The sequence below is a fragment of the Tremella mesenterica genome (assembly GCF_000271645.1).
Source record: "Tremella mesenterica DSM 1558 unplaced genomic scaffold TREMEscaffold_8, whole genome shotgun sequence".
Taxonomy (NCBI): Eukaryota; Fungi; Basidiomycota; class Tremellomycetes; order Tremellales; family Tremellaceae; genus Tremella; species Tremella mesenterica.
The window spans coordinates 267444-281670 of record NW_006711232.1 but is presented as its reverse complement, the minus strand read 5'-3'; the positions used below and the strand labels follow the sequence as shown (position 1 = coordinate 281670).

General features: G+C 46.2%; 2 protein-coding genes across 2 annotated transcripts; both read left to right on the top strand.

Annotated features, from left to right (window-relative positions):
* Positions 1-814: 814 nt before the first annotated feature.
* Positions 815-1764, top strand: TREMEDRAFT_63418 (uncharacterized protein; the record flags this gene model as incomplete). Its single annotated transcript, XM_007005711.1, has 4 exons — positions 815-970; positions 1002-1014; positions 1479-1577; positions 1727-1764. The coding sequence occupies 4 exons, from the start codon at positions 815-817 to the stop codon at positions 1762-1764; spliced, it is 306 nt and encodes a 101-aa protein (XP_007005773.1).
* A 648-nt stretch (positions 1765-2412) lies between these two features.
* On the top strand, positions 2413-3920 carry TREMEDRAFT_63417 (uncharacterized protein; the record flags this gene model as incomplete). Its single annotated transcript, XM_007005710.1, has 5 exons — positions 2413-2427; positions 2490-2997; positions 3039-3157; positions 3263-3337; positions 3510-3920. The coding sequence occupies 5 exons, from the start codon at positions 2413-2415 to the stop codon at positions 3918-3920; spliced, it is 1128 nt and encodes a 375-aa protein (XP_007005772.1).
* Positions 3921-14227: the final 10307 nt, after the last annotated feature.

Genomic DNA, 14227 nt, shown 5'->3' with positions numbered 1-14227 from the left:
TTGCCTGTCACGGCTTGGTGTCCATTCAAACTCTGTTAAGCATCACATACTATGAATGGCGCAGAGAGGGTTTCCCGTTCCGTAGACTTCAATGCATAAACAAGTCATGTGACCCCACACCCCTCATTGTGGAATCGTGCTAGTCATGTGTCACGAAGGACGTGACATGTGCCAAATTGATAATGACAGTGTTTGGCAAAAGCCACTGAAAGTTTGATAGTTATGGGTTGGGTATTTAACCAGCGACCGGCGGTTTGCAGTAACCGCCGGTTAATAGACCTTTTAGCACAGTGGTTTAGACCACTGTCTCTGAAGGGCACTGTTATATTGTCCCAATGCTGGTTAGTTGGTCTCGTGACATCATGTGGCTCCACACACCTCATTGTGGATTCTGCAAGTCATGTGACTCCACACGCCACATTGTAGATTGTGGGAATCAGTGTGAAAACGTGTAATTCTGAGAGGTATATAAAGGCAGGGGAATGGGTTTCTACTTTAACAACAGAAACTATCTCAAAACACCTCACTTTTCCTCGTTACTGTGACGGTACTGGAAACACGATGACTAGGTTGCAGGTTGGGTCGAACTCGATGGAAGTCTCATAGAAGTTCAGTGTCTCGGGTGCTAATGAATCGTGTCTCCTCTGCAATTGATGTAGCCAAAGAATGATATTGAAGGATCAGCAAAGTTGGTACTTTGCTGATTGTACTATATACTATCTACCGGGGTCCGTGTCCTCCGTGACAGTATATTTTGATCCTTCACACTTGTGATTGGTCACATACTTGTTTAGAAGATCATTTAGACATTACCATGGCACCAACCTGTGCAGAACTAGAAGCTAGACTTGAAGAAGTCCTGGCCCATCAAGAAACCATTCAACAAGAAAACAATACTTTACGTGAAAGAATAGCCGCTCTTACAATCCTCCCTCAAGGAGAAGTACCAGAAAATAATAATACACAAAATGTCAGAACCGAACGTGAGCTGACACCTGCAGACCAACACCATCCGTCAGTAGCACCAACTACTACAACCAATGGTACTCGTCCTCAAGAACCAAAGGTTGTGTCACCCGAATACTTCAGTGGACAATGTAACAAGCTTACAACCTCTATCACTCAAGTCACGATGGTTATCACACTTCAGTCTACTCGTTTTCAGACTGAAGCTGCAAAGGTATTGTATGCGGGATCCTTTTTACGTGATAATGCTTTCCTCTGGTTCCAAACTTTTGTTGTTGCTACTCCCCAGCCAACTTTCATGACAGATTTAAAACTCTTCTGTGATGAACTCAAGAAGACGTTTGGTGATCCAGATGAGGTTGCCACTGCTGAGAGACAACTATATGCTCTCAAGCAAAGAGGTTCAGTTACGTCTTACCTTGCAGACTGCATGCACTTTGCTACTCTTGTCAAATGGAATGACAAAGGAAAAGCTGCTCAATTCTGCCGTGGCCTTAAATATACTATCAAAGACGAGTTTTCACATGTTGGGAAGCCTGAGTCTTTCAAAGGTCTTCAGGACACTGCAATCCGTATCGATACACGCTGGTTTGAAAGACAAGTAGAGAAAGGTGAGCGTACAAGTACTGCTAACTCACACATACGGTTTACACCCCGCTCAACAACTTATGAGCGCTCTCAGACAACTTACCGTCCATCTGAGAATTTACGATCTATGGCAACATGTAACGGTACTGGAAACACGACAACTAGGTCGCAGGTTGGGTCGAACTCGATGGAGGTCTCGTAGAAATCTAGGGGCTCTGGTGCTGATGGATCGTGTCTCCTCTGCAATCAATGTAGCCAAAGAATGATATTGAAGAATCAGCAAAGTTGGAACTTTGCTGATTGTACTATATACTATGTACAAGAGTCCGTGTCCTCCTCTTAGTCTCACTGCAAGCGTCTATGTACATACTCGGACAGGTGAAAAACCGCTCTGAGCAAACCCAGTGGGAAAATCTCGAAAGGGGAAAACCCGTCCCTACCTACTGCAGCACTGCCTTCAACTCCCGCTTTCCTCTGTCCTAATCCGTCGAATTCGATAGAGTCCTCTCGATTCGTTGTTACCCCGTAACAAGTTTCCCCCCCTGTCTCAAGGATCCTCGGCGAGGATCCTGAACCCTGTAACCAGGTGATGCACATGGATTGTTCTCAGACACCTTTGGTGCGCCCTGACATCATACCCACGCTAGTGTGACAGTTGCCATGAAACGCGTCACCCGCACGGACCTCCAATGTGATCAAGAAATTACTGACCAAGTTACCTCCCTTTCTTTTTTTTCTTCTTTCCTCCTCATTCCCTCTTTACCTCTTGTCTGTCGTTCTTCTCACTTATCTACCATTATCCATCCATATCTTACTTATATCTTAGAGTATCCTTCTAACTCTCTCCTGTTCGTAAGCATGTCCAAACGTACTGTAAGCAAATCCCCTCAAACTCAATGTACTTCTTCCTATTTCTCACTGGCTGACGAGATTAGTTGTCTCCTTCTTCGTCTTCTTGTCGCACTCAGGCCTCTACCTTGGCAATCTTACCCGACGTCGACCCCGAACTTCTCATGCGCCAAACGAAAAGAATGAGAATCACTTTTCAAGCTACGGGTTTTGCCCAGACTGCCACGGCTGACGCTTCTCGAAGGGCTCTCGAGAATATTAAGGATCGATATCAATCTGGCCCTTCTCGCACTCAAGCTTCCCCGTCGCCTCTAGATCCGGCAATCTTCGATCAATTCGTAGATTTTGAAGGTGGTGCCGAGACTGCCGCTGGTAAGAACCCGTCTCCTGCCAAGTCTGTCGAATCCGAACATGGTACCATCATCCCGAACCGAAACTCTCCCGGTAAGCAACCCACTGGTCCTCCTTCTGAGGCTTCCGACGAACTTGTGGAGGTTCCCGACGAGCTTGGTGACATCTTTCACGCCCCTCGCAAGGTTCCCGTCAACCAGGAACTGGTTAAGTTGCTAGAGGATCGAAAAGACTCCGAGATCGGTGAGAATTCCACCGAGTTCTGTTCGGTTCTGACCTGTTAGCTACCCTTTGGTCCAGCATGACCTTCTCATCTGTTCATCTTGCGTTGAAAAACGAAGCTCTGGATCATTTCCGCAAAACCAACGCCATCAAGCCCACTGTCAAGTGGTTTAAGAACGCTGTAAGCCTCGAATTCTCTCAAGTTTCATCGATCCTAATCATTAGCTCGATCATTTGGCCCAAGGTTGGCGCCTTCGCAACAAGAATGGTGCTGTTGTTCGACTAGAGGGTGAGCTCTGTACCGATTGTCAACATCGCCTCGATGGTGGTGAAGACTTTCGTGTTGGTTGTATTGGTCCTCGTGAGTTCCTGTTGCTACTCGTTCGATGTTGATGCAATTCAGTCGGTGGTGTTTGCCGCGAATGTTCTGCTAAGGGAACTTCGAAGTGTTCGGTGAAGACCAACAATCCCGAGTCCAAATTTCGTGAGGTATCCGTCTCTTTCCTTCGAACTTGGTCGATGTTGATGTATAGGGTATCGTTGTGGGAGCCAGAACGGTCACTTCCAAGGTTACCTTCGTCCTGGAGCACGAACTTTGTGCCGCTTCGGTTCGTTATCGATCCCTTCCTGCCCATGATCAACCCGCCTGTCTGACCCAACTTTCGGGTTACATCCATCTCTTTACCGCCCTTCTCCTTCCTCTCCCCTCAGTACATCTGGATCTTTACAAATCTCTCCATCTTATTTCCGCCAACTACGCACCTCCTTCTGCCGACGAAACTCTGGATCATCTCACTTCTTCTGGGGATCCTACAGGATTGACTTCTTCTCAACCAGTTGCCGGCCCTTCGTCCTCTCCTCACACCCCCCTTCCTCGCAACATCATTCGTATTCCTGCCTCGGTTTGTCGCCTTGGAGCCAATTCCAACGCTTCCATTGACTAGCGTATTCACATTCCTTAAATTTGTAGACATATTTCCTGTGTATGTATCCATTTCAGACCGAGTTTTCTTGACTTTGATCGAATCCTCACTTCCTCCTGGGGTCCTTTATCCTTTTCTCTAAGAACTCATCAAAAACCGCCAGTTCTTCCACATTTTCTCGTGGTTCCCAGTCATAGGCCGCATTTCCTGTGTATCCTAACCATTTAACCTTGAATTCTTCTTTTCCCCGTTGAATTCTGCTGTCCACAATTGCCTCCACATGGAATTCTTCCTGACCGTTAATTACCACAGGTGGTGGGGGCTTCGTCTGTCGACCTGCTATCATATCCTTAGGGTATGGTTCCAGCAGTGTCACATTGAACACATTGTGCACTCTCATTGACGGAGGTAGAACTAATTCGAAGGCGTTCTTTCCAACCTTCCTTTTAATCTTGAAAGGACCAACAAATTTTGCTTCTAACTTTCGACTTGGTCGTTCCGCAGTCAGATACTTCGTACTCAGCAGTACCTGCTCCCCTTCTCTGAACTCTTCTGGGATGCTCTTGTGCTTCTTGTTGTAGTACTCTTCACTAATCTCGTTAGCCACTCTGACCTGCTCCTGTACTGCCGCATGTAACTCTCCCATATCTTTCCATTTCCTTTCCAACTTGTTCGACTTTGACCAAATATCGTGCGAGTGGATGTCGTAGTGCGGTACATAGCCGTAACATGCTTCGAAGGGACACAATCTGTGGCTACTATGTGGCGAACAGTTATAAGCAAACTCAGCAATTGGTAGAAGTTGATCCCAATTGTCCATGTTGTAGTTTACATACATCCCGAGCAGGATTTCCATCTGTCGATTTACTCGCTCAGTCTGTCCATCTGTTTGAGGGTGATACGCAGTCGAATATAAGTTATTTATTCCTAAGAACTGACATATTTGCTTCCAAATTTCCGCTGTAAATTGAGTTCCCCTATCTGATACAATTGTTCAAGGTACTCCATGTTTTGAAAAGATCTCCTTGATGTAGATGTCGGCCACTTTGTTCGCTGTTAGTCCAGTTGTACATGGAATAAATCTAGCCATCTTGGTTAGTCGATCGACTATCACTAGTATCACGTCAAACTCGGTCGATTTTGGTAGGGGTCCCACCATGTCCATAGAGATATCTGTCCACGGGAGTGTGGGTACTGGTAAGGAGACTAGATGTCCATACGGCTGATGTCGATGAGTCTTATGTCGGTTACAGATCTCACATCCTTTTACGTATTTCGCAATATATTCATCCAAATGCGGCCAGTAATAGTCTTCTTTGACCATGGTGATAGTCGTGTCTCTTCCTGGGTGTCCCACTGATATTGAGTCGTGTCTTGCTTTCATTACTTCCAATCTTGCTTGTCCCTCCGGTATAACTACCCTGTTCTTGTACAGGAGTAATCCGCTGTGTGTCCATGATACTACTGCAGCCTCATCGCTAGTCTATGTCTTCTGTGTCTTCTGTGTGTCCTGTGTGTCCTGTGTGTCCTGTGTGCTCTGTGTGCTATGTGTCTGTGTCATCTGTAATCCTAGTCTTTGTATGTGTGCTATGTCTTCTGAGTCTTTCAGTCCGTTCTTGATGAGCCCAAATAATGAGTCTTCCCGGATTGCTCCTCTTACTATGTGTCTTGGTCCTTTGTGTTCTGAGTCCATTGAATTCGATCCAATTTGTTCGTGTGTCGGTAGCAATTGTAGCCAGTTGCCTTTGTTTAGGTCTGGGTCCTTGCTACTCCCTCTTCCTGGATGATAATCTCCTCGTCTAGTCAGAGCATCTGCTCCCCCATTTTTGCTACCTGGTCGGTAAGTGATCTCTATGTTGAAGTCTCCCAATATTTCCAACCATCTCATCTGCCTTCGATTTAGCCGTCGTTTGCTTTGGAAGTATTCTAGGTTCTTGTGATCTGTAATGACTTTTATAACATCACTACTGTTTGCCAAATAGGGTCTCCAGGCTACCAAGCAGTCCATGATGGCTAGTAATTCCTTCTCTCCTACCGTGTAGTTTAGTTCACAGGGTGTCATAGCTCGAGACCAATATGCAACTGGGTGAAGTTCGGTGGTCCCCTTTATTGATGGGTGAGGGAATCTTTGAGACGCTATCGCACCTATTGCACAGTCGGATCCATCGGTTTTGATCCAAGTTAGTCGGGTTCTATCAAAATGTCAAAGTACTGGCGCTGTGGTAAATGTTTTCTTCAGGTCGTCAAAAGACTTTTGGCATTCTTGTGTCCAGTTCCAAGCTTGATATTTCCTGGTCAATCGTGTGAGAGGTCCCACAATATGCGAAAACCCCTTGATAAACCTTTGATAAAAGTTCGCAAAGCCCAAGAACACTTGAGTATCCCGGACTGTCATGGGTTCTCCCCATTCTAGAATAGCTTTCACCTTTTCTTGATCCATTTCGATCCGCTTGTCCTATTACGTACCCCAGGAACTTTACTTCGTTTGAACTCCATTCACATTTCCTTGGACGGACGACTAAATTGTTTTCAAGTAGTCAATCTAACACCTTTTGGACAACTATCTGATGGTTCTCGATCGTGACGGAGTATACCGTGATGTCGTCGATATAAACTACTACCCCTTCGTCAAGTAGATCGTGAAACATGTCTTGTAGAAAGTTCTGAAAGGTGGCTGGTGCATTACACAGCCCATCCCTTAGCACCGTGCTCTCGAAACTACCATATCTTGTCCGTAAGGCAGCTTTATGTTCATCTCCTTCCTTTATCCTGACTAACTGGTAGGCTCCTTTTAAATTGAGTTTGGTGAAGATCCTTCCTAATTGAAGCCGATCGAGTAGTGTCGAGATGAGTGGCATTGGGTATGAATCCTTGATGGTTACCTTGTTAAGCGCCCGATAATCCGTTACCACTCGATAGGGAATCACCCCCTTTTTGGGAACCAGGAATACAGGAGATCCATAAGGTGATTTACTTCTTCGTAAATGGCCGCTGGCCAAGCCGTCATTGATCCATTGCTTTAGGAATGCGTCCCCATGTTCATCCAGTTGGTATATTGGGCCTGGCTTTAGTTCTGCTCCAGGGGTCAACTCGATCTCGTGATCACATTCTCTTCTTGGTGGTAGTTTTCTGGCTCGTTCCACTTTGAATAGCTCCAGGTATTGGTGCCATTGTGTCGGTATGACTTGTCGTAACTCTTCTTCGCTCATCTCATCTTCTCCTTTTTCCAATGCTGTTCCTCTTACCAATCCTTCCTCCAATCTTGGATACTTCCAACCGTTATCCTGTCCGATTCCATCGAACTCGATCAATCCCTTTCCACAATCGATCCTTGCCCTGAACTGTTTCAAGAAGTCCAATCCCACCAGTACCTCAGGGCCTTTGTATGCCATCACATCCAATCGAGTCGCAATCTTGAGTCCTTCTCCTAAATCCAATTTGGCTTCTACATACTCAGTCACTAACGTCGCGGTTGTTCCATCGAGGAACCTAATCTTCCGTGGTTCCTGATACTGTCTCTTTGGGAATAGATGGTATAATGGACAGGCTGGCTGTACGTATCTTCCGGTAGCCCGGGTATCAATTAGCATTCCAAATCGTAGGGTATCTTCTTTTGTCTGTATTTTTATGTTTATTATAGCCGAGTCATTACTAAGATCTATTGGTAGTTGAATTTTGTGCAATTCTGTTAGATCCTGGCCGCAAGTGGTTGCATCACTTAGGCCAGGTAGTCGTTTCCCTCTTCTTCAAAGGTCACCACCATTCCTCGAACTAATGGCCCTTTGGATCCAGTTGGAATTAAGTTCGATCCACTAGGAATTGGTGACCCATGCGGGTTTGGGGATCCTCTAATGTTGTTCCTCACGTTTCCTCCATTTGGACAGTTATTGGCATAATGTTCTGGGCTCCTACACTTGAGACAGCGTCGGTTCTCCCTTCGCCAAGTCATTTTGTTCTCACTGGGGCGTCCTCCGTCCTCTGTCCAAGTGACCGGAGGGTCATTTGGTAGACCAAAATTCATCATCCCTGGTTTCCCACCTGGCAATGGTCCCCTACCACCTGACTGCGGGGTTTGTTGCACAGGGTTCGAAAGATTACTATCCAATCGTGTCGAGTTCGATCGTGGGGGGGATCCATGTCGTTTCATTTTTACGCCTAGCAGCCCATTGGTTTGCTGCAATCATCGTTTCAGCCATCTGTTGATTCTCCTCAGTTCCTATTACGTGTTGCTTGAAGTAGATCCAATCCGACTTGGTTCGAGGGTCGGTGTTATTCACCACTACCACTTTCAGGCCCTGTATGGCTGATGCGATTTTCATCGCATCGGGTACCTTTCCGAGATGAGTTGACCATAATTCGAAGTTTGCAAAATATTCCGCTGCGGTGTCGGTCTGTCGTAGCTCTTGTAGTTTCCGCATAGCGGTGCCAACCATGTTGCTGTCCCCAAATTGTGTCCTTAAGTGTTGAATGAATTTATCGTATGTCTCTAGCCATTCGGTCAAATTCCATATACTTGGGTTGGTTATGGCCGGAGTTAAGAGCATTTGAGGGGTACCCCGTAGGTAACCGTACATGAACAGGATCTTTCTGCGATCGGTGGCGTACTCTGCCCCTTTGAATTCGAAGTTCATGTGGCATGCTGCAAGGAAATTGTCCAATTCCCCTCGTTCTCCACTGAAAGTAGGTGGGTCCGCACACCTGGTTCTTCCTATTCGTTCGTTGTTGGTAAGTTTTGGCTCCAAACACGGCTTTTTCTCCTCAATTTCGATCGAACTTGCCCCTTTCGAGGTGAGTAGCTGTTGGTTCTGTCGGTCAGCTTTGATCGTAGCCAGTTCTTCCCTTAATGCATTTTGTTCCTTTTGTTGCATCGTCATAATGGCTAATAATTGTGACAACTGCTGCGATAATTCATTCAGCGGATCTGGGGTAGTGGTGGTAGAAGTGAGATCATGTGAAATAGTACTTCTCGAAGAACTTGTTGGCATTTCTACCTCTGGGACCAGCCCTTGTTCCAACTCCTCTTTTTCCGGTATCATTTTCCGCGCTTTCCCTCTGGTAAGCATGCAATACTCTCCACTTCGACCCAAGGCGCGTAAGGCTGATTCTTCAACTTGTAACGGTACTGGAAACACGACAACTAGGTCGCAGGTTGGGTCGAACTCAATGGAGGTCACGTAGAAATCTAGGGGCTCTGGTGCTAATGGATCGTGTCTCCTCTGCAATCGATGTAGCTAAAGAATGATATTGAAGAATCAGCAAAGTTGGTACTTTGCTGATTGTACTATATACTATGTACAAAAGTCTGTGTCCTCCTCTTAGTCCTACTGCAAGCGTCTATGTACATACTCGGACAGGTGAAAAACCGTTTTGAGCAAACCCAGTGGGAAAATCTCAAAAGGGGAAAACCCGTCCCTACCTACTGCAGCATTGCCTTCAACACCCGCTTTCCTCTGTCCTAATCCGTCAAATTCAATAGAGTCCTCTCAATTCGTTGTTACCCCGTAACACAACATCAACCTCGAGTTACACAACCAAAAGAGGTTAACTCACTCCTGCTGAATATCAAAGACGTAAAGACAATAATCCTTGTCTCTACGGTGGTGACAAAGGACATATGGTACTCAGAAGTCCAGTTGCTCCTCCTCACCGTAAACCTGCTAGATCTCAAGCTAGCATGGTAAGTGTCACGGCCGTCGAACAACTACTTTCTAACAGACCGACGGTCGACGAACCTCGGCTAACTTGACGCTTCTAAGTTGATGTCTCACCCAACCGGAGGCCGCAGACGTCGAAAGGAGTATAACTACGGCGTACTTCGGCGTAGTTACTCTAACTGGGGTTTTGTTCTACTGATGGCAATGTATCTCGATTTGTATATAGCTATCTCTATCTGTCTTTCACTACTGACAACAATCAAGGATCACTGAAGAACTTCAGCGATCTTCTCAGCTAATATTATCTATTCCTCCTAGACATTCGTCCAACCCTCTCGCGCTTTGACGTACTTCAACGCACTTCGTCCAACTTCCCCGAGTCCCCGGCCATACTCTTCATCCTTCGACTAACTCCGCCTAACATCGCCACACTTCTGCTCCCTTTGTCCCTACCTAGCCTAACTCCGTCTAACTTCGCTGTACTTGGTCTCAGATGTCCTGAGTTACGTGTAGAGTAAAGAGGTTAAGGCGTGATGGGGGTTTTGATGGTCAAAGGAGGGTCATTGTTGGTGGAATAATCGAGGTGTCACGACGTAGTTTGTGACAGTAAGTACAGACAAACACAAAGCTTTCCCATCAGGAAAAGCTTGAACCCCCAGTCTTCAAACCACGGTAACCTGGGATTGGAAGGTAATGTTACGGGGTAACAACGAATCGAGGGAACTCTATCGAGTTCGACGGATTAGGATGGAGGAAAGCGGGAGTTGGAGGCAGTGCTGCAGTAGGTAGGGACGGGTTTTCCCCTTTCGAGATTTTCCCCACTGGGTTTGCTCAAAGCGGTTTTTCACCTGTCCGAGTATGTACATGGACGCTTGCAGTAGGACTGAGAAGAGGAGACGGATACCTGTAGACAGTATATAGTACAATCAGCAAAGTACCAACTTTGCTGATTCTTCAATATCATTCTTTGGCTACATCGATTGCAGAGGAGACACGATCCATTAGCACCAGAGCCCCTAGATTTCTACGTGACCTCCATTGAGTTCGACCCAACCTGCGACCTAGTTGTCGTGTTTCCAGTACCGTTACAAGTTGAAGAATCAGCCTTACGCGCCTTGGGTCGAAGTGGAGAGTATTGCATGCTTACCAGAGGGAAAGCGCGGAAAATGATACCGGAAAAAGAGGAGTTGGAACAAGGGCTGGTCCCAGAGGTAGAAATGCCAACAAGTTCTTCGAGAAGTACTATTTCACATGATCTCACTTCTACCACCACTACCCCAGATCCGCTGAATGAATTATCGCAGCAGTTGTCACAATTATTAGCCATTATGACGATGCAACAAAAGGAACAAAATGCATTAAGGGAAGAACTGGCTACGATCAAAGCTGACCGACAGAACCAACAGCTACTCACCTCGAAAGGGGCAAGTTCGATCGAAATTGAGGAGAAAAAGCCGTGTTTGGAGCCAAAACTTACCAACAACGAACGAATAGGAAGAACCAGGTGTGCGGACCCACCTACTTTCAGTGGAGAACGAGGGGAATTGGACAATTTCCTTGCAGCATGCCACATGAACTTCGAATTCAAAGGGGCAGAGTACGCCACCGATCGCAGAAAGATCCTGTTCATGTACGGTTACCTACGGGGTACCCCTCAAATGCTCTTAACTCCGGCCATAACCAACCCAAGTATATGGAATTCGACCGAGTGGCTAGAGACTTACGATAAATTCATTCAACACTTAAGAACACAATTCGGGGACAGCAACATGGCGGGTACCGCTATGCGGAAACTACAAGAGTTACGACAGACCGACACCGCAGCGGAATATTTTGCAAACTTCGAATTATGGTCGACTCATCTCGGAAAGGTACCCGATGCGATGAAAATCGCATCAGCCATACAGGGCCTGAAAGAAGAACTATTGAAGGTGGTAGTGGTGAATAACACCGACCCTCGAACCAAATCGGATTGGATCTACTTCAAGCAACACGTAATAGGAACCGAGGAGAATCAACGGATGGCTGAAACGATGATTGCAGCAAACCGATGGGCGGCTAGGCGAAAAAATGAAACGACATGGATCCCCTTACGATCGAACTCAACACGATTGGATAGTAATCTTTCGAACCCTGTGCAACACAACCCGCATTCAGGTGGTAAAGGACCACTACCAGGTGGAAAACCAGGGATGATGAATTTTGGTCTACCAAATGACCCTCCGGTCACTTGGACAGAGGACGGAGGACGCCTCAGTGAGAATGAAATGAACTGGAGAAGGGAGAACCGACGCTGCCTCAAATGTAGAAGTCCAGAACATTATGCCAACAACTGTCCAAATGGAGGAAACACGAGAAACAGTATTAGGGGATCCCCAAACCCGCATAGCTCACCAATTCCTAGTGGATCGAACTCGATTCCAACTGGATCTAAGGGGCCACTAGTTCGAGGGATGGCGGTGACCTTTGAAGATGAGGGAAACGACTACCTGGCCTAAGTGATGCAACCACTTGCGGCCAGGATCTAACAGAATCGCACAAAATTCAACTACCAATAGATCTTAGTAACGACTCGGCTATAATATACATAAAAATACAGACAGAAGAAGATACCCTACGATTTGGAATGTTAATTGATACCGGGGCTACCGGAAGGTATGTACAGCCGGCCTGTCCATTATACCATCTATTCCCAAAGAGACAGTATCAGGAACCACGGAAGATTAGGTTCCTCGATGGAACAACCGCGACGTTAGTGACCGAGTATGTAGAAGCCGAATTGGACCTAGGAGAAGGACTCAAGATTGCGACTCGATTGGATGTAATGGCATATGAAGGCCCTGAGGTACTGGTGGGATTGGACTTCTTAAAACAGTTCAGGGCCAGGATCGATTGTGGAAAGGGATTGATCGAGTTCGATGGAATCGGACAGGATAATGGTTGGAAGTATCCAAGATTGGAGGAAGGATTGGTAAGAGGAACAGCATTGGAAAAAGGAGAAGATGAAATGAGCGAGGAGGAGCTACGACAAGTCATACCGACACAATGGCACCAGTATCTAGAACTATTCAAGGTGGAGAGAGCAAGAAGATTACCACCAAGAAGAGAATGTGATCACAAAATCGAGTTAACACCAGGGGCAGAACTGAAGCCGGGCCCAATATATCAACTAGACGAACATGGGGACACATTCCTAAAGCAATGGATCAATGACGGTTTGGCCAGCGGCCATTTACGAAGAAGTAAATCACCTTATGGATCTCCTGTATTCCTGGTTCCCAAAAAGGGAGTGATTCCCTATCGAGTGGTAACGGATTATCGGGCGCTTAACAAGGTAACCGTTAAGGATTCATACCCAATGCCACTCATCTCGACACTGCTCGATCGACTTCAATTAGGAAGGATCTGTACTAAACTCGATCTGAAAGGAGCCTACCAGTTAGTCAGAATAAAGGAAGGAGATGAACATAAAGCTGCCTTACGAACAAGATATGGCAGTTTCGAGAGCACAGTCCTAAGGGACGGGCTGTGTAATGCACCAGCCACCTTTCAGAACTTTCTACAAGACATGTTTCACGATCTACTTGACGAAGGGGTAGTAGTTTATATCGACGACATCACGGTATACTCCGACACGATCGAAAACCATCAGATAATTGTCCAAAAGGTGTTAGATCGATTGCTTAAAAACGATTTGGTCGTCAGTCCGAGGAAATGTGAATGGAGTTCAAATGAAGTAAAGTTCCTGGGGTACGTAATAGGACACGAGCGGATCGAAATGGATCAAGACAAGGTGAAAGCTATTCTAGAATGGGGAGAACCCATGACAGTCCGGGATACTCAAGTGTTCTTGGGTTTTGCGAACTTCTACCGACGGTTTATCAAGGGGTTTTTGCATATTGTGGGACCTCTCACACGATTGACCAGGAAAGATCAAGCTTGGAACTGGACACAAGAGTGCCAAAAGGCTTTTGACGATCTAAAGAAAACATTCACCACAGCACCAGTACTCCGACATTTTGATAGAACCCGACCAACTTGGATCGAAACCGATGGATCCGACTGTGCAATAGGTGCGATAGCGTCTCAAAGATTCCCTCACCCATCAATAAAAGGGACCACCGAACTTCACCCAGTTGCATATTGGTCTCGAGCTATGACACCCTGTGAACTAAACTACACGGTAGGAGAGAAAGAATTACTGGCCATCGTGGACTGCCTGGTAGCCTGGAGACCCTATTTGGCAAACAGTAGTGATGTTATAAAAGTCATTACAGATCACAAGAACCTAGAATACTTTCAAAGCAAACGACAACTAAATCGAAGGCAGATGAGGTGGTTGGAAATACTAGGGGATTTCAACATAGAGATCACTTATCGACCAGGTAGCAAGAATGGGGGAGCAGATGCTCTAACTAGACGAGGAGATTATCATCCGGGAAGAGGGAGTAGCAAGGACCCAGATCTAAACAAAGGTAACTGGCTTCAATTGCTACCGACACACGAACAAATTGGATCAAATTCAATGGACTCAGAACAAAAAGGACCGAGACACATAGTAAGAGGAGCAATCCGGGAAGACTCATTATTTGGACTCATCAAAAACGGACTGAAAGACTCAGAAGACATAGCAAACATACGACGACTAGGACTACAAATGACACAGACACATAG